General features: G+C 38.3%; 2 protein-coding genes across 5 annotated transcripts in view; one reads left to right on the forward strand and one right to left on the reverse strand.

The window, feature by feature from the left end:
* Positions 1–21,074, forward strand: part of CTNNA2 (catenin alpha 2) — a 524,203-nt gene that overhangs the window by 356,147 nt on the left and 146,982 nt on the right. The window lies entirely within an intron of this gene.
* On the reverse strand, positions 192–1,757 carry LRRTM1 (leucine rich repeat transmembrane neuronal 1). The gene has a single exon (XM_072862511.1). It carries the CDS (start codon positions 1,755–1,757, stop codon positions 192–194), a length of 1,566 nt encoding a protein of 521 aa, XP_072718612.1.

The following is a 21,074-nucleotide window of genomic DNA, read 5'->3' on the forward strand; positions in this document are numbered from 1 at the left end:
AAGATTGACTGTCCTGAAGATTTTTAAGACACGATAAAGCTAAAATATCAAGTCTTTTAGACAGCCCCTCTTAACAATTTTGGCAGAGGAGCGCGTCAGAAATCACCAGCAAAGCACAGCAACCCACCCCGTGCCACTGTCTGCCTGCACGCTGTTATTTGGTTGCACACTGTTTAAATCCCCAAGGAAAATCACACCTCGCATTCCCTCGCTGGCTGCTGGTGACAGGAACAAGATCCATACTCATTAATGATCACCAGGGCTCCCTCAATGTGGTTGGGTTTGTAATCAACGTAATACTCCTGGGCTGACATGGCAGCCATTTGATGCATGGTCTGTTTTTGCTTCTGCTTCCTGCGCTGTGTTACAAAGCACTGTCTTAGTTGCCTTAAGCTGGCTGGAAAGCACTTCCAGGAGACGTACAACACTAAAACCACGATGAGGAAGGAAAAAATCAGTGCCATGGTCCCCGTCACCACCTTGTGAATCTGAACGGCGTTCTCCGAGTTCTCGCCGGGCATGGTCACGGTTATGGCGTATGTCGTTCGGTCCCCTTCGCTGTCCTGCACGTTGTACGTGGCGGTGGCAGAGCCATAGCTGAACGTTTGGTCGCTGTTGTTCGTTACCGGGGAGAGGGTGTTAACGCTCGTTGGGTCTGCCGCGTCTTCACACAAGTGAAAAGCGTACACCGCATCCAAAACATCCTCGCCCTGCGCGTACTCAGGGGTGGCACAGAGCAGATTGCTGTCGTAGCGACCCTTGAAGTTGCTCAGCCAGGAGGCCAGGGCGCAAACGTTACGGCTGCAATCCCAGGCGTTGGCAGAAAGGCTGATGCTAGTGAGGGACTTCCAGGAGTCGAGGACTCGGGAGTCGATGTAGGTCAGCCGGTTGGAGTCCAGCTGCAGGGATTTGAGGTGAGGTACACTTTCGAAAACGTGAGGTTCAATGTATTCGATTTCGTTGCCGGAGAGATCCATTTTTTCAAGTTGCCATATCCAGTCCAAAGTGTTCACTACGATGGTAACTTTATTCCTTCGCAGGCAGAGAGAGTGCAGGGAGATGAGCCTGGGAAAATGGGCTAAATTCACCTTCACCAAGTCATTGTGCTCGAGGTGCAGCTCAGTGAGCTTGAACAAGCCTGCAAAAGAGTTTCGAGCCAGGCTCTTTAACTGATTGTATCCTATGTCTAGAAACTTCAGGCTGCGACAGTCCTGAAAAATTCTCACTGGCACGAACTTGATGGCGTTCGACCGCATGTGCAAAGTTGTTAGTTTTCTCAGCCCGTGAAACAGGTCAGGCTCCAAAGACTGTAGGTTGTTGTATGATAAATCCACACTGCGCAAGTTTGGCATGGGTCGGAAAGTGGTGTTGGGCAGTTGGGTTATTTTGTTGGAACTCAGGGTGAGCTCTTTAACTCGCCGCAATTTTTGAAAGGCATTCCCCTCCACTGAGCAAATGTGATTGTGATCCAGATAGAGCCACGTGAGCTGCATTAACCCTGTGAACTGTCCATCATGCAGCTCTGAAAGGCTGTTGTACCGCAGAGACAAACCCATCATGCCCGACAGGTTGCGAGGCATCTCTGTAAGATTCAGTGATTCACAGTACAAAAGCCTGCCCTCACACCGACATAGCTGTGGACACCCACTATTCACGGCTGGAAGCATTTTAGAAAAGATACCCAGCGTACACAATATCAACCCCGGGGGCTTCCTCAGCAGCCAGTTTAAACAGAGACCAATAAGAAGGAAATCCATTAGCAAGAATATTTCCAAATATGCTTGAGAATGTCCATTGAATCTTTTCAAATTCTACATCATATTTTATTTAAGGGAAAAAAAAAAACCAAAACAAAAAAACCAAAACAAAGCCAGAAAACCAAAGCAAAACAGCAAACAGAACAAACACAGAGGCAAATATTTCACTTTACAGCATGCAGGAGCTGTGCAGCATTAAAGTTCACAGACATTCAAAGGTAAAATGATAGTGATTTTGTTCATGTTAAATGCTGCAGCAAAGAAAAAAAAAATCTTTCTTCATGAAAGAATTTAATTAAAAAGTGTCTTACCCACCCTTTTCCAGAGAGTGACAACCTCCATTCAGTTGCTTCCTTTGTGTTTGGACTAATTATATGCAGAGCTAAAAAAGACCCCTCTGTGCTACAAATTCAGTCCCTTTCAATTTTGTGCAAGGCTGGCAAGCTCACAATGTCTCACTTCGCTTCTGCTCAAAGAGCGAAAGGCTTGTCCAGCTAGCTTTTTAGCTGACTCCTAGGACCTGCAAGTTTCAGAACTATGTACATGAGCTTGATCTTCTCCTTCTCCCTCTGTCCTTTTCTCTGCAGTTAACACTGTGGCGTGAAAAAAACTCCAAACTCTTTACTAACGACTCCACAGGATTTGTCAATCTGTTTAATGTCCATCATTTGCAACGACCATTGACCGGCACAACCTTTACTCCATAGAGAGATTACCATTCATTCACTGACCGGCTAAGGGTAGCTTTATTTCCCATTCTTTGTTCGCTTTGCTTGTTAGGTGATGCTTAGAGCAGAGAGAGACAGCAAGAATCCCTTCCCTTCAGCTGAGCAGTATGTTGCTAGAGCATGCAGAGGCACCTAGTGTTCACTGAGTGTCGTAAGCTGCTCATGATTGTACGCCTGCACTGTGCATCTCAGACATGGGCAGATTGAAAAGGGGTGGGCATAAAACCAACATTGGAGCGAACCGGGAAAGTAATATATGCTCTTTGATGAAATGGAAAATACTTTAAGCCTATCTCGCCATTTCTCAAACACGCACGCACACACAGCCGCGCAAATCATCAACGGCGAGGCAGTGCTAAGTAGGAAGCTTGAGAATTAGGATTCTTTTTTTTTTTTTGCTTTTGTTTAAAGTCGGAATTTATAAGCTATTAGCCGGGAGAGGGAGATACTTGATTTCTTGGTTTGGGAAGGAATATGTAAACCAGTAGCTTTGGATTGCTTTTTCTCTCTAATTCTGATGATGAGATTTGTCTTTTGGAGTCTTGGGGTGGAGGAGTCGGGGCTGGGGGGTTGAATGTGGTTTTATTCTGACATTGTCTAAGTAGAGCATGATTTGAAATTCTGTGCATTCTTTCTCATAGAAATGCAGCCAGAGCTCTGCAAATAGGAATGTCTGGTTTCATATAAGCTTTAATTACATTTGGTCTTTTTCCATCCTGCATATTTCGTGTGTGTTCAGCACATGCCTTTCCTAAAGGCTTTTTTTTTTTTTGCAGTGTATGCTACGGCACACAAAACTATAATTCTTGCAGCATAAAGATTACTGTGCTTTTGGAATAAGAAAAATGTATAGGTTACTCTGACCATGTCAGTAGCATGCAAAGAAGGGGTTTAAAACCTGACTAGTTAACAAGTTCTGCAGATTGTGCTGGTTTTTGTTCCGTGTACCAAAAAAATCCTTGCCTGATAATTTGCAGTCCTCATTATCTATGGGAAATGCATCGACAATGAGCACTCTCTGTAATTTTTACTGACTGACAAATATACGATACTTCTGTCAGGAAAACGCTGGCCATCTTTTCCTATTATGAAATAGAGTCTAAAGCTTGTGTGCTGGCAAATGCGATCAGAGCTGACAGCTCACGATTCTGCATGAATTCTCTATGAAGAAGTTTCACATGGAAATACAAGTATTGCAGAAGATCGTGCTAATTTTAAGTCAACATCGGTTGTGAAATGCTGGAGGCAGGGCAAAACTGTTACATTTGCTTTCTTTTTCACAACCGTATTAATTTAAAAGAAAAATCTTTTTGAAGTATCTGTTGCAGAGCTACAAAGTCCTAGAGCTGTTTGTTGTCTTTGAGTGTGGCTGGCTGCTGTGAGTATGTCCTGGTAGAGATCAAGGAATGCAGTAATTTAATGCAGTAAAAGTTGTTTTACAGAAGCCCTAGAAAACTTAAGCTCTTGTGCATAAAAATATGTGAAGGAGATTCATTACAAATGTATTTGCCAAAAAAAAGTCTTAAATAAATTACAAATATAAACCACTTTGACCGCGGTTTCAGAACCTGGGAATCAATGTGCTTTTATGCTCCCAATTCAGTTTATTCACATTTTTCTGCTATTCACAGCCTTTGCATTTCAGTGGTCTCAAAGCAAAAATGTGATGCTTTAATAGTATATGAACCTCTTATATGTTTTAGCATTTGGGCAGGAAAGCTGAATGTGTTCTTCCTCTCCCAAGATCATGCTGTTTTATTCAAAGCAAGCTGTTTATGCAAGCGTCCACTGGTTGCAGTACACCTTAATTCTGTTTCTCAGTACACAAAAGCAGGAGGGAAAGCAATAACAGAACCAAGCAGGAGAAGAGACAAAAAAACCTTGTCCAAGACTATATTCCGGATTACATTTCTGAATATTTTGATGCAATTAGCAGGGAAAAAAATTAAAAAAGAGGACTTGAATTTTACAGATACTGAAAAAAGGTTCAAAGCGATAAGGTTGTATCCCTTAAAAGACAGCCACCCTATGAATCTTCATGGGTTAGGTCTTACTGCCCTCTCCCATGTAACAATTTGGGGAGAGATCTGCAACAGTAGCCCTAAAAATTTCAACTATGTCTTCAAGGAAAGCTGACATTTTCTGCAAATCAGATGATTATAATGATCACTTAGTTACCATCTAAATGCTATGTATAAAGTGAAGAATTCCTCTAGTAGAGCTGAAACTCCTTGATACATCCCTGCGAAGAGCTGAATACTTTTTTTCACTGCTTCTTCTTGCTACCACCTGGGATACAGCCTGGATCCTAACCAATCTGCCTATTCCCACACTGGCATATAATCTATTATCATTTGGTTACCAGAGGTATAAATTAGAGCAGACAGTACCAAACCTATATAGCATCAGCTGGAAGACTGACAACTAGAATTAGGGACGCAGAATTAATGGCCCTAAGCACACTATCTCACAGCTCTGTCAGAGGTTTATTGCATGAGAGACTGCTCTTATTTGTCCAAAATTTGTTCGTAAAAAAGAATCCAGGTAGTCTTAAAATGAGAGACCTCAACGTATGTTTGGGGCTGTGGTGTTGAGGCAGAGCAGTGACCAAATTCAAGAACTGTGGCAAATGGATCTGAAAAGACAAACTTGGGTGAATATATGTCTTAGCCCTGAAATATCTTTTGTAAATTTGGCTTTCTTCTATATTTTTGAAATGTAATATTTTTTTGCAATAAAACTAGGAATCCACTTTGAACATGACTGTAATGCAAAGGGCTTAATTTCCACTGTCTGAGCTGTTATCACAGCCAAACTGTTAAGTTTACACGTTTTCTGAAGTTTCAAAGCCTCTGGCAAATCTCTATAAATTAGCGGATTTAAATTAGTTTTATTAAATGTGCTATTATAAAACATTTTAAGAAGTGCAAACTAAGTTTTTATGTGTTTAAGGGAGATTGATTAAATCAATATAAAGTAGGTTACAGAATAACAACGTGAGTAAAGTTTTAGAAAGTTTACCTGGGAAGCTATTTCTTGGAGTCATGACAAGTGTAATTCACTGGCAACACCTGCAGTGATTGTCAGAATTATTGAGGTTGAAAAAGGAAAACATTTTTCAATGTGTTTAGTCTACACATTTTTAATATTGTGTTCAGATTAATATCACATATCATTTAAATAGCATCAGAATCATTTCCTACTTACTAATTCCTTGTATTGTGTGGCATTACAGTTTGTATCTAGATATTTAACCTGCCTGAGTTTGCAATCTGGGGGTTAGGACAGAGTGAATAAGATCAGAATCTGGCCACTAATGTCTAACTGTGCATATATACAAGTTTTAATATATTAACCAACAAAATATGAAAAGACAAAAAGGTATATTAAATACTGACTGCATTTCTTCCTTCTGGTATGTTCTGAGTGGTTTCTATCAGTATAATAAAAAGTGGGACTTTTAGTGGTGATTTTAATTTCCTTTCATGAATGGACAGACTCAAACCTTGATCTTACATGGTAGTCTTTAATTTTCAAGTGCACTGAACCATGGCATTTTTTATAAAGGAAACATTTAAAAACTGAAAAGGGAAGAAAAAGACGTGACTTCAAGTAAAGTAAATTAAATCTGTTATTTCTCTAGTATTTATATCTCAGTCATCCCTGGCATTTGGCCGGCTGTCCATTCTATAAAGAATTCAGGGTTTCAGCTGAAGAAGTCCATCACCTATACAGCATGTCTTTTTTAGTAAATATAAAAATGCACTATATTACCCAAGGTTTTGACCAAAATACTTCTGGCAATTCAAGATGTCAAAGTAATAATCCTAACTGCCATTAAATTATTGCAGTGCAGAGCAGACACGTTGGATTTGTTACTACCTTTAAATAATAGATATTCTTATGTAAATCATCTTATTGTTTTTGACAATGTGATAAAGACTTTTCTCTCTCATTACAGTCACTCCATTCTCATCATCAGCCACATTCAATAGCAGGTAGTCATGTACAGCTCTATAAAGACCTATGTGCAGAATTGTCAATGCAGTGCAGAAATGTCAATTTTTAGGATAATATATCAGTGGTAAGATGAAGTGTCTCTCTCCTCCATTCATTACTGATAGACTACTTGAATAAGCTAAAGAGTTACTGACCCTCTTAAGTAGCTGTGAAATTGCCTATGGATTTCTGGATGTGCTGTCAAACCTCTAGACAGTGTTATTGGTTGTGAATGTCCAGGTATAATGGAAAAATGACAACAAGTAAAAACTATCCTTTTGTGATTAATCAACGCATTGCTGAAGATCATGTAGCATCCTGGTTAAGCAACGACTGGTGTGTTACAGTCAAGTTACCGGGTTGCTGGAACTCCTGGTTTGTAGGGAAGGTGGAAATTTAAACCTTGGTTTTCAATTAACTCTTGCTAATTTATATCTCTAAAAAATGTCTTGGGAAGTCTTGAAGGAAGCATGTGTAGAGTGCAATGCTTAGCAACTGTAAATGTTTTAGTTAGTCATATTTAATTGGAGATCAATTAGTTCCACCTTCAGAAATGCTAAGCTAGACACTCCAGAAAGGTTTGTCTCAAGACCTTCCCAAGCATTTCTGGAGGTGCCAGCAAATGAACTGTAATTGATTTCCAATTAGCTTAAGAGCAAAGAGGGCCACAGCTTATCATTACAGTTGAATACATCTACTTTGTCCTCTTCTACTGTTGATAGCTCATCTATAAGGATTATTTTTGAATAAACTATAATGCTAAATGGTCTTTTATTTGCGTTTTAAGACTCCTTTTTACTGAAAGGATTATGTTGTTACATGGATGTAGCTGATCCAAGATGGCTATTCATGCTATTGCATCTCGTGTTGGTTGGTTGGTTGGTTGATCTTGGTGTATTTACTCAGATTCATCAAGCCTGTGAGAGGTTGGATGATGGTGCAACCATGCAATCACCACAAAGTGACAGAATAGCAGGGTTGGTTAGGACTGTGAAAAATCTCCCCTGTAGCCAAACCGGTTATGGCCCTAAACCCATCACGTGTCCATGACTTAGTGGCATTTTGTGTCCTTCTCCAGAATAACTTATGTTGCTCAGAAAGCTGGCAAGGCCCACGCGGGGATGCAGGCATAACCACGCCAACAAACTCCTGCTGTAGAGAAGTCATTTGTGTTATGTTGAGATAGCCTTCTTGATGCAAAACTCTTCATTCTTTTTATCAACAACACAACTTAGTGGCAGTAAACACTTTTCAGACTTTCAAGGTGCAGGAAGTGGAGAGAATTGAGAGGAATTTGTGAAATCAGTTACTAAAAGCTAGGATGAACAAGTTAAAAGCTGTTCCTGGCAGTCTCCTGGAAAGTCTTTTTACAAATGGATGAACTGCTCTTGGAAAATTTTCCCAGAGCAGAAAATCTGTTCTTCTCAGTATTAGACAATCAGTTGTTCTTAATCTGTTTCTTTTGCTCCTTTCCAAATGTATTTTAAAGCACAATCAGAAAAGATAACAAACCTTATGCTGGCCTTTGTAGACACATTATTGCAAGAAATATAGGTTGGTGGTAAAGTCAGTGCTAAACTAGTATTTTGAAATCGAATAAAGACTTTTATTGAATTCTCTTCCATCACAGAGGGTACCATTTGAATTGACTGCGAAGGGAGCTTTACAGGGAAGCTCTGCTTTTGGATAATGTTTCCTGGAAATAAGATAATTTGAAATGTTCTGAGATCTGACTCCTGGATTTACTGAAGACCTGAACAATATGAGCTAGATTATGTAGTCATGGAAATAGATGTTGGACTGTAGCAGAGCGCCTATAGCAAACAGGCAATCGGAGCTTTGGCAGACTGTATTATTCTCAGTTATGTGTGCTTCTTGGTATATTTAGGCAGATGGAGAAGGCAGGATTTTTATGTTTCCATCCTTCTGCTCTGATGATATCCATAATCTGAAGGGAGAATGCAGGATAAAATTTGTTGAAATCCTGGTTGTTTGTCTCTTGCATCTTATTGGGAGATAAGAGGGAATCTGAGTCATTAGCTTATACATAGAAGTAATAATGCAGAAACCAGGTTGAAGCCTCACATTTCAGATAGAAGTCATTGTGATTTTTGCAAACTTAAAGAAGACGGTTTGTTGACTACCTGAAATATTTATGGCTTCATTACGTATTATTTGCAACTGATGTAATGTCTAAGAGCAAGAATCACGGGTCAGGAGTCTCAGAAGGACATATTTAAAGGCATAGCAAAAGATAGTCATGCCTTCTAAAAAAAGAGGATAACCTGACCTTTTTTAAAAAAAAAACAACTTCAAAATACTGAGGCAATACTGAAGAGTTTCATACGGTGGGGGTGGTTTGTGTGTGGAGTATATGTAATCTTAGAAACCCAGCTTTGCTCAACAGCTAATTTAATTTTGTGAGATCCAATGACAGTCTTTGAAATGTGCCTTCATGACTCTTGTTTGGTTTTATTTCAATGTCTTTATGTGTCTGTGCTAAAGACCTTTTATGCCTTATAAGGAAGGAACGTATAATGTAATCAAATCTTTGTGTTGCTCCTTTACTCTCAATAAATGTCTAGAAAGGTATAGTCAATTCTAATAACAGAGCCAAAGATCCTGAATTTACCTGCAAAGCTATAGAAAGCATATGAGAACCACATTCTCAACATACATACAATAATATGAGTGTAAATTAATCTCACATTATATATGTTTTTAAAGGTGAAACAGCAGATTTCGGGGGCAAATAGTAACAAAGCTGTAGGGTTTACTTCAGATATGTTTCAGAATCATATTTCCTCTCCTACTGCTGTAATTGTGAACCTTTAATATTCATGTAAATTGAAGAGCTTATTGTTTCTTAAGACTCAATTTATATTTTAAATGAGTGGGAAGATGCGTAATCAACTTGAAAAGACAGGAAAAGATCAGCCTGTTTTTCAAGATATAGGACATTTTACTGTGTGTTTTGAATTCTAGAGACCATTTTTAAAGAACACTTGGCTTACTTCTGCTCTTTTTTTGTAGTGCAAATTAATTATAATTTGACAAGAGTGTGCTTGATTTTCTTCTTCGGATTTGGTGTAGAGCCAAGCTTTACTAGTTAGAGCCTCTAAATCAAAATCAAAGGTCAGTAGCTGTGAAATGCCTGTGGCTCAAGATATATTGTAGTTCTTTCCCCATTATTCAGAGATTTTTGTCTATGAAAAGGTGTTTATGTATTTAAGTAGACGCTGTATGTTGCATGCATGGCTGTGGAAGAACAAACATTTTTCGTGATCACATTGGTAATGTTCCTAACAGCAATCCTAAAGATGTGGGAAATCATTGCTGTGAAACTCCTGAACTATGCACCTCTGGTGCGGTCTATAAACATTGGCTGAGGGTCCTGTCCCACAGCATGTTGTACCCAGTGACTCCCCTGCTCCCCCCAGCCCTGTGCATGATGGGCAGAGAAGCTGCTCCCAGATCTCCCCCAGCATCATCCTTCAGCTCCCAGAACCTAAACTGGCATCGCCATGTACGTTGCTCAACGGGGGTCCATTTGGGGAATCGGCAGGTAGGGGACAAAAGGTGATTAAGTGAGCTACGACAGTGATTGCCAAATACGCCAGCAGAGATCAGAAGCAGAGTGAGAATGGCAAATGGGCATCATTTCTGTACTTAAAAAACTGGAACTAGCAGTGTCTGAGCAGAGAGGCATTAAAGATACCCAGCTTAAAAAAAAAAATACAAAAAAATCCTGAAAGCAGTCCTGATCCTCACTTTGCTTCTTCTAATTGTATATCATTTTTTTGCTTGTTCTATGCCCCTGTTTTTCCTACATCTAGGGGGTTTTTTTCTGTTTCCAGCTCTTAATTTCAGGGATTGCCTCTTCCTATGTCCCTGCATAATGCCCAACATGGACTATCTTTTGCTATGTCCTAATGAATATGATAATAATCAACACAGCTTGGGTTAAGAGGCAATAATTTTGGGACAAGAAGTAGTGAATTACAATGCTCCAGATATGTAATCTATACAACTGAGGTTTGGTCACATCGTCTTTCTGCAGCCTATTTTGCTAGCTGAGCTTGGACCATGCGCTGACGTTAGGTCAGCAGAAGACAATTCTAGCTGTTTTCATGGCCATGAGGGCCATGAAGGCAATGAGCATTAGAAGACATTGAAAATGTAGTGGGAAGAAGCTTCCCTAGTGCCAAAGGGATGAAACTGGGAGGTATTTCCTTCTTTACGTTCTGACCAAAGAAAATCATATTGACAGCAGTTATAAAAGCATTTATCACAAAAAAAAAACCCAAAAACCTTTGATACATGGTCCTCAGTCTGCCGGACCGTGGAGCCTGTTGGATGCATCTGCAGCACTGCAAAGTAATGCTGACCTTGGGATACTCCCCTGAAACACATTCAGCTCTGAGTCTTTTGAGATATGTTCTCTGACTTTCTGGATTTGCTGGCACCATTGTATCCATTAAAGACTGATTAGATTGAAGAAATCCAAGAGACCAAATAATGCTATCATCTGTTCCCTACTTATCTTAATAATATTGCCAGTAATATTCCAATATATCAATTCTAGGATATTCTATACCTAACCTGATGCATGAAAAATAGGGACAGTATGCTTTTTTGTTTCAGAGGCAGAACAAAACCAGTTTATTTATTGATTGGATTTTGCAATATTGCTTAGAGATGAGGGTAAAAAGTGAATTAGCTACTTTCAAGGACTGTTAGAGAAATACATCATTTTTCATAATGTTTGATGAATTGCTTACAGTACTTGTTTAACTTAAAACTGCAATTAAAGATCGCCCTCTAGTCAAAAGAAAAATGTGATAAAAATGTGACTTGAAACTGGGCAGAAAATTTTCTAAAGCCCTTTGGGATTAATTCCAGTAATTATTCAATCTGACGTTTTCCAGAGAAATAACCCTTTATGTATTAACTCCATTAATCATAATAACATAGTTCACGTGTCAGATACTTCTGTCCGGTCACTTCATACTCTACATTTAGTAAGAAACTAATAAATAGCTTCACTAAATATGAGAAAAAATTAAACTGCTTTCAAAAAATCCCAGTGCATGTGTATAGTTTTTAACTAGGTTTTGGCCTTGTGAGGTGGGACATGTGCCTATGTCTACAAATACACTGAATTTCCAGGCTGTAGCTGTCATCAATATCATGTCTCCTGCTAATTTTGTGTAATTTAATTGACAGCACTTTAAGGACATTCTTGCTTTCTTTTCTCCTCTGAACTGCCCTGGAGAGGTCTGGTTTGTCTGTCTGTCCAGTTGTAAACACTTATTTTATTAATTTGCTTATGTAAATAATTGGTCTTTTGCAAGACCTGTATGTAGGAAATAAAAATTCTACTTTAGATCATCTACAAACATAAGAGTGAATACTTTTTTTTTTCTTGCATATGAACTTATTACACATTATTGGAACTGCACAGTGAATATTGAGTAACTGTCTTTGATGATAAGCGACTCTAAGAAGATTTTTGTTATGTTTGTCAGTGTTTCATCAACTGAAGATATTCCATAATATTATCTTGTGTTAAAAAGTGGTGGTTTAAAAATACAGCAGTGATTAGATGCTCGTATTTGAAGAATTTACTATTCTCTCCTTTTCAGATTCTGACATTGTTTTATGCTTTTGAAACTGGAAAGTGGAATTATCTGTGTTCTGATGAGAAGTGATAAATATAAGCTTTTGCTGAATGTGGATAAAAGGCGTAGGCAAATGAGATTGTTTTAACACAGCCTCCTTGTGCACCTCCGACTTCTTAAAAGCTAAGAGTGGAGAATAATTCCTTGCCTTTGGAGATATCCCTTTTTTTTTTTTTTTTTTCAGTTACAGAGCAATATACGATGTACCTAGACTGTTACTGTGACTAATGCTTTCAGTTCAGGATTTTTGCATGTCAGTTGTCATTCTTTGCACACTCCAGTAGATGGCAACTCCAGTCTTCTTGACATTTAATCTCCATTCAAACTAGAAATATTTTCTCTGCCTGCCCTCCCCCCCCACCCCCCCGCATCTTATCTATATAAATGGCTACGAGTTTCACAGAAACGTGATTCAATTTTACTTTTATTGAAATCACCACATAGTATCTGATTTGAACTCATATGGTACCAAAAAGAAAAAAAATAGAGGCCTATAAGCACCAATCTTCCTGGATCATAAAGCACACACTGATTCCCCCATAACTTTTAAAAATATTTTAGGAGTTTTCATAAAAAGGATTAGTACCCAAAACTTCTTTTTATGTGAATTAAATGAATGGGTTGGCTGCAAATACAGCGTACTGGCTTTAAGTTTGATGGTTTGACTGTAAAGTGTATAGTCCATACCCCCCCATCATCAATGTTGAAGTGTTTATTTTTGCTAAGCACAGTAAATACTTGATCAGACTTTTTAAAAGTTGCAAATGATATTTCTTTGTGAATTGGATAATGATGTACCTAGATGCAGATTGTCTTGGGTGAGGGCAAGAGTAGGACCAGGGGTTTACTGCATTGTATTAGACATGAGAATATTCTCAGCTTCCCCCTCTTGCTCAAAGCTCTGCTATATTCAGCCTATCTTCTTTGTGCTTTTATTCCGTTCCATCAATTGTATTACCAAAGCATCAACGCAGAGGAGTCTATTTCTCTGTTTCCCTCTGCTGACTTTCACAACTTAAATACTTGCCTGTAGAACTCAAAGACGTAAAACAAAGCATCTCTCTGTGAATCAATGCCAAACATCAACAACAGGCACAAAAGGTTGTGATTGCTCTGCCTGGGATGGAAATTAATGATCATAACAGTCACACAAAGGATCCTTTCTCTATCTCTCTGTATCAAGACTGTAGTTTAATTTTCAAACGACTTCCACTGTGTCTAGCAAGGTTTTATTTTGTGGTTGATGGTTGAAAAGGGGCAGTGAGGGACAGTTAATATTTTATATTTATTTTTTAAAAATAAATACAGATCTAACTTCAGAAGAATACACGCTACTTATCAGGTTTGGTTGTTGTTGTTCACCTACTTCATCCATAGAGATTTTTCAGTAATTGCATAAGAAACTTTCAAACTGCTGCAGTCTGTAGCACCAGTGATGCTACTTGATACTAGGTCTTATGGTCACAGACAGATACAAGCATTTATTGTTTAAAATAAACTGCAAAAAGTTCTAAAGCAGAGCAATGTTTAAGACCAGATTTAGATGTTCACACTTTTATTGGTTTAATAAAAAACTTGCTTTTCAACCCAGACCTGATTAGTCTGTGGACGTTTTTACTTCACAGAAACAGTATTAAAATAAATTATGCTCATATAGGACAAGCAGAATATTGGTCCATTTAAGCCTGACTGATTTTTATGTAACAAATTAGTGAGCAAGGTAATTAAATCTCTTTTGGATGCCTGTTTCATCTCTGGAAAGAATCCCAAGAACCTCAGAAAACTGACTTTCGGGTTATATACAGGTCCTGGGTCTATTGCAGCTAAGTGGCTTGTTTCTCATTATCACATTTAGTGCTACAGAAACTACTCCACCAGAGTCTTTATTAAAACTTGCTTAAGGCTAGCATTTTCCCTTGGGTCAATAATGACTTTAGAGGAATGGATGTAGAAGCTAGATTTGTTCTAGCTACTGGAATGAATTATGTCTCATTGGGGCCCCCAGGCTAGTATTTCAAATTCGCCACCAGGCACTTCATCAAAAATTCTATTCCAGTATTGAGAAGACCTTGTGCTCCTATTAGTAAACGCAGAGCATACATTTGAAGATTTTCCCCCACACCCAAACTATACGACTATATATTTTTCTCCACTACGAACCCATTGAATTGCCACACACATCAGTGAAGAATGCAGTTTAGAAATGTATCCTGAAGCTCTCATGTATCGGGGAGATGGTTGCCAGTTATTTCCAATTAAAATACGCAGCAAAAACAAAGCATCAAGCTAACTTCTGGGGTGCTCTTACTGGTAAAAGCCATTAAAATCCTACAGCTTATTTTCCTGGTGTGAGCACCATATTTATGAGAGGGGTAGCATGGAAATACCATTTCCTCCTGCAAGTCCTTGCTCATAAGTAATCCAATAGAGATCAGCATTGCTTCTCCTGTTACTGTGTCATATCATAGAAACACAGAATCACAGAATCATAGAATAGTTTGGGTTGGAAGGGACCTTTAAAGGCCATCCAGTCCAACCCCCCTGCAATGAGCAGGGACATCTTCCACCAGATCAGGTTGCTCAGAGCCCCATCCAACCTGGCCTTGAATGTTTCCAGGGATGGGGCATCTACCACCTCTCTGGGCAAACTCCTCCAGTGTTTCACCAGCCTCATCGTAAAGGATTTCTTCCTTAAAATTTCAATCCTACTCATATGAGCAAATATTTCTGAAACATGCAGTTCCTCAATAAGTAAAAACAACTGGTTTTTTTTCAAGTTTGGAAAATCCGCTCATGTTCATGGTAAGATAAAATATTGACTTAAAGAAGACTTTGGATTTATGATCCCAAAACCAAATTGCTAGCTTTCCCATTACTGGTCTTGCTTTTTAAAAATGATTGTGTGAAGTTTACAAAATATAGTAGTATAGAGGCGTTTGTTCTCTTTCAGTGTTTTTACAGACTGAAGTATCTGTTGAAATGCAGAGGTGTGTGATATTAAAAAGAGATTGGTAATGGATAATAGGCAGACAGGTGTTAGGCTTTTCTTTGTGCTTGTCAAGGGCAAAGTCTTCCAGTGCGTTACTTGGGTAGCTCACAAGCACATTCACATTCTCATCTTATTTTTTCTTGCTGACTGGATTTTCCCTAAGTGCTATGTTCAGAGATTTCAAATGCAACATTACCTAAGAGGTGCCATTAAAATCTGAATCAAATGGTGACTATTACGACGGATATTGCACTTTAACTGCTATGTCTGTAGCCCAATATTAAATATAAATAATTATTTTTATATATACAGTGAAATTTTCCCTATAACCATTTCCACGGCTTATTTCTAGCCTAACAACTGCAGGAACTGAAAAAAAAATTCTTCTCCTTTTGAATTATACCATACACCACAGTCCTTACTTTTCATTCCAAAGTAGATTTTCCAGATGTTTCTCTACAAAACAGAGTAGACTGGTTTAGCAACTACAGCAGACTGTAAAAATATATTTGCTTTATTGCAATGTGTTTATTTTGTATTGGAATTTTAGGGAAAACCATTTTAGGCAACATCATGGCAAGGCTAATTGCGTAAATTCTGTATATAGGTAAGTTTTTCTTGACAGTTTGTAACACTGAAACAACATTTCATATAGTAGGAAGAAAAAAAAGTCTTCATTTGAAATTTGAAATCCAGTCAGCTTAATCAAAATATCAAGAAACAGAAAAAATAAGTATAGATGCAGTACATATAGAATCATAGAATCATTTAGGTTGGAAAAGATCTTAAGATCATCAAGTCCAACCATAAACCTAGCACTGCCAAGTCCACCACTAAACCATGTCCCTATGATCCATTTCTCTTACATTGCATTTAATCCCTAGGAAAAAAATGCAGAGTTTTGGTCAAGATATGAGACATCAGCTTTTGCATGAATTGTCTCCATTTAGTTTTGGCTTTAAACAGTAGTAGTCCAATACAATAGTGGAGCATTTTTTAGGTACTTATTTTATTTTTATCTTTTTTTTTTTTTTTTTTTTTTGCTTTAAATCTAAAATAAGTTAGACTTCAGTGTAGGTTTTTTAGAATATGGAGAATAGACAGAATTTAAGAACACGTGTTAAGAACACTGATCTTCTAAAGATCCTCTGGAGCTGAAATGGATTCTCACCAACATCATGGGATGTGGATGTCTGAAGTACCTTTAAAGCTTTGAGTCTCAGCCCCGACAGTATTTTGGAGCCTCCTCGTAAATAATCTTTTACTTGGAGGTTCCCATCTAAACCACTCTTCTTAAAGAAATATAAACCACTATGAATAAGAGTTTAAAAGCCGCTCTGCTCTGTTTAATGTGATTCCTTCTGTTGGTTATAGCTGGGCAAGTCCTTGTGACATAAACCTTCTTAGTTCATAGAAGTACAGCGGGTTTAAGAAATCACCTAGTCCATCTTTTTGCTCTAAGGCAGTATTAGTTTTGTCATTCCTGACACATCGTCTCCTCCTGTACACTCCAGAACTGAAGATTTCTCAAGGAAATCTATTCCATTGCTTCACTTATCAAATTCTGAGAGTTTAATAAGCCCAGTGCATCCAAGCTTTTACTGTTCGTGGAGTTTTTTGCTGATCTTTAGTAACTGCTTTTGATCTTTTTTGGATCCATTCTAAATGGTCCACATTTTCTTGATACACGGTGCCAAAAAAAAATCCCATGGTATTCGAGCTGAGACCTTGCTAGTTCGGAGACCAGCGTCTCCCTGGCTGCAGCTGGGTTTTTCTTCCTGAGATCGGTGCTTGCCTTTTCCACAGCTGGGTGACACCGATGACTCCTGTTCAGTCTGTGATTCACAAAAGCCCCTGGAACCTTTTCTGCAGATTTTCTACATAGCTACTACTTGTTCTGTGTTTTATAGCTGGTTATTCCTGACTGAGTGAACATCTTGCACATGACCCTGTTGGATAGCGTCTTTTTTTTTTTTCTTTTTGAGGCCATAAGTGCAATTTGTCAGAATCATTTTGAATTTTTATTCTGCCCTCCAGAGTACTTTCAGTGCTTCTCAGCTTGGTGTCACCTCCAAATTTAATAAGCGTATTCCGTGTTCTATCACCTAGGTCATTAATGACAATATGAAACATTGATGGACCCAGAAAAGACCTTTCTGTGTCATTTCTAAGTGAGTCAAAGAATTGCTTTTAGGTAGCAAACTCATTATATGGCATGGATAATTATATTATATTATATTAATGAAACTGTGTAACATAAGGAAGTAGCCACATCTAACAATGATGATGGAAAAAGAACTCACCTACACCAAAATTTCCTTTTCTCCTCTCAATTTTTGCCTGAGCTGAAGTTATCTGACTTTGATTTGTTACCATCTAAGGCTCACAGGCAGGACACAGAAGGAACAAAACAGATTTTTCCCTTCGCACTCCAGGGCTGAGCTGGACATTTAGAGTCCTGTAATGAGAAAGAAAGAGTGTTGAGGTAACATTCATAAGCAATGTATGAATCAGTCCTCTGCCTGCCCAGAAAGTCTGTAGAGTACGAATAAACTCTGTAATTTAAATAAGGAAAACTGCAAGGACTTACAATAAAAGGGATTTTCTTCCTATTTGCTCTGATCACATGGTTGCTTACGCAACTGCAGCCCCCACCTTCGCTGCTTCAATTGTGTAGGAGCCTTTCCTGTAGAGCTCGATGATGCGAAGCATACACTGAAGTGCACAAACCACTTTGTGCTGAATTATGTCTTTTCTTAACTTTTATTTTAATATGAAATAAGATTCTAGAAAATATTTTCAATGTTCTACTATGGAAATAGATACATCTCCTCATTTCTAGCTGTAAAGTTTCTGTGAGAAGGCATACTACGTTCCTATATCCTGTCTCGATGAGCTCAACGTAACATTTGAATTACTGATTGCCTGCATTATGTGTAAAAATTCATGGAGCTGGACAGCTCTGCCCCTGAGGACTCTCAAGGGCATTAACTATTTCAGTGAAGTCCTGGAATATATTATATCCATTAAGTTGCATATATATTTGCCTGCCTTAAACTGTAACACCTCAATGTCATCCCAGTTAGTCAGCGACCATCATATATGAAGAATACCTTCAACTAGGAGACTCTTTTACAGCTTTGGTTTGCTGAGTTGAAATAAAGCTTCTCTTATTTTTTCAGCAGTATCATTCTCCTGGGAATATACTAAAAGAGTTTTGGTTTGGTTTGTTGGGTTGGTTATTTACAACCCCCACACACACACAATAAATGACAAGCTGATATGTCTATTTGTTATCTAAACAGCAAGAAACTTTGGCTTATGTGGAATAATCTGTTATATTGTTATTTTCAATTTATTTGACACCTGTCCAATACTCTAGACACTTCTAGCTATCTCAAGTACTTCTGTAGCTTCCAGTACAATAGTATTTTTGCACTTCCAGTATTTTTCTTTATGTTGTTTATCTTCAAAATACCTGTGTGAAACATTCCTGCTTATAAATAGATGGAGAAGGTAGACAGAGACTAAACTAGCATGGCAAACACCACACAGGAATCCTACGCTGAAGCAGCAAATTTGTGCTTCAGAAGTCATAAACTGGCATCCCGGGCATCCAACCCTTTTCTTCTGTAGCTTGTTGCATAAAACTCATCGTTCTCAGCTCATCCCCACATAGCGATTTGGTTTTCATGCCTAGGAGGTCGTAATACCTTAATGAGGCACGTAAAGAAAAAAGAACAGCTTGTCCAGACCTGATCTATTTTTTTGTATTTCTCATTCTTTTATTTTTATCTCAGGTTTTGTTTCGTTGTAACCTGCCTCTCAGAAGAGGTTGACTGTCACACACGGGCTATTTCACTGACTGTCCCAACATGCAGTCACTCACTTGCCCCATCTCATCATCCCTCGGTAGACCAGATAAGTCATGCTGTCTTCTAGGCATACTTTTCTACCATGGGGTCTGCAAAGAGCTGGCAGCAGGTGGACTCAGAGCTATTCTGCTCAATCCTTTTGACATCAGAGACTTAAAATCTCTACAGAAGTATTTTGCTGAATCATGTTACAGCTTTTAAATACTCTGTATAATATGAAATTTCCCCCAATGCAGCTTCAAACCTCATGTCCCTTATTAAATACTTATGGGATTTTTTTTCCCAGTGTGGTAAAATCTATCATCTCCAATACTAATTTTGATTTTCTTCTCATTTAATCTTGCTGCTACTCCTTGCTGTAGGGCATGAGCCAATCCTACTGCTTTATTGACAGTTGGATTAGATGATCCTAGAGGTCTTTTCCAACCTTAATGATTCTATGAGTCTATGATTTTGGGAGGTTGCCATTCGTATGGCCAGAATAAGCCCAAGCAGGTCAAGGCTCTTTGACTCTTTGTGAGGAGCTGGGTTAAAGCATGGCTTATAAATGGAGAGTCAGAAATTACAGCTGGCTTTGAAAGGCAGAAAAGTAGGGGCTGCGAATTTGTGAGGTCGAGATAGTGAGTAATGAGAGAAGAGAGAAAATAGAGGCAGAATTGATTCAGAAGGATTTAAAGCAGAAAGTTATTTATTTGGAGAAATACAATATTGGACAAAGGCAGGAAAAACCCTGTAAATTTACAGGTCCTGATATTGTGAGGAAGTTGCAGGAATTTGCTAGGACTGGTAGAAACAGTTTAATTTTGGAGACAAAAATTATATGAATAGACATGTCTAGTGATCTAGTGTTTGTAATCATAGGAGAAAAATGTGTCCAATACGCCTGATTTATGAATGGGGAACAGGTACCTCAAGATCTGCTGAAGCAATTCTGCAGTCTGTTATAGAGATACAAAGACCATATTCATTGGGTTTACTCACAGCAGAGAGGAATATAGCATGTGGGTGATACACTTTGACCTGCTTAGCATATGGAGAAAATGGTATAATGCCAATTTGCTGCTACCTTGGTATGTTGCCTAATAATTTGGGATAGTTGAGTATGCAATTAAATTAAAATCTGTGAACATAAAGATACTCAGTAGCTTTGGAACAAGGAAAAAAAAAGAGGGTAGTAATAGTGAAGAAGTCTAATAGTGGAAATTTAAAATTACATTTAAATTAAATTCTTGCCTCTGTTTGTAAACGTGGCAGTGTTTAATGCGGTTTTGATCAGTGCAATATGCTATCCTTATATCAGCATAGAAACGAGATTTGTTCACAGTGCAGTCAGCCTCAGGTTCTTGTGGGTGGTGGGGGATGTCCCTTTATAACAAGCACTTGATTTAAATGGGACAAATGAGTTAAATATGGGTCCGTGTCTGTAGACACAGAAAGCCAAGCTAAAAGTCTGTTTCTGTTCGTCATAAAAAAGCTTCACAGAGCTGATTCAGGGCTTCTCTGTGAGTGCCCCAGAGCCTAGGAGAAATTCATACAAGTGGAAAAGGTCATATAATGCCCCAAAAGAAATTGCTCTAAACCGTGTAATCTATAGGGGAATAAGGAAGATACAGGTTTTTTTGCTTTTTCCCGCTCCAGAAATTTACCCTACATTTCTGCTTTGAACAGATGTCTTAAAAAAGTGTGTGGGAAATTTCCAGGAAAGTCCCATACGCTTGAATTTTATTATGTTTCTCAAGTGCAATAAAGATTTCAGAGATGACTGATGCTATTATTTTGTTTAGTGAAATGAAATTTTGTTTAGTGAAATGAAACATATTTTGTGTTTCAATTCTTTTTATTATGTTTGCACAAATACAAATAGCTGTAATACTAAGCACTGTACTAAGTAGCTGAGAAAAAGAATATATAGAATTTCAAGTTTTTTAAATAGTATTTTCCTAGGCTTGTGAAATGTTCCCGTGCATTTTTTGCTTCCTTCCCAGATTTAATTGACATTCATGTCTATCTATAAGGGCAGTCATATTAGTCATTGAACAACATTC

The sequence above is a fragment of the Ciconia boyciana genome, chromosome 5 (assembly GCF_034638445.1).
Source record: "Ciconia boyciana chromosome 5, ASM3463844v1, whole genome shotgun sequence".
Classification (NCBI taxonomy): domain Eukaryota; kingdom Metazoa; phylum Chordata; class Aves; order Ciconiiformes; family Ciconiidae; genus Ciconia; species Ciconia boyciana.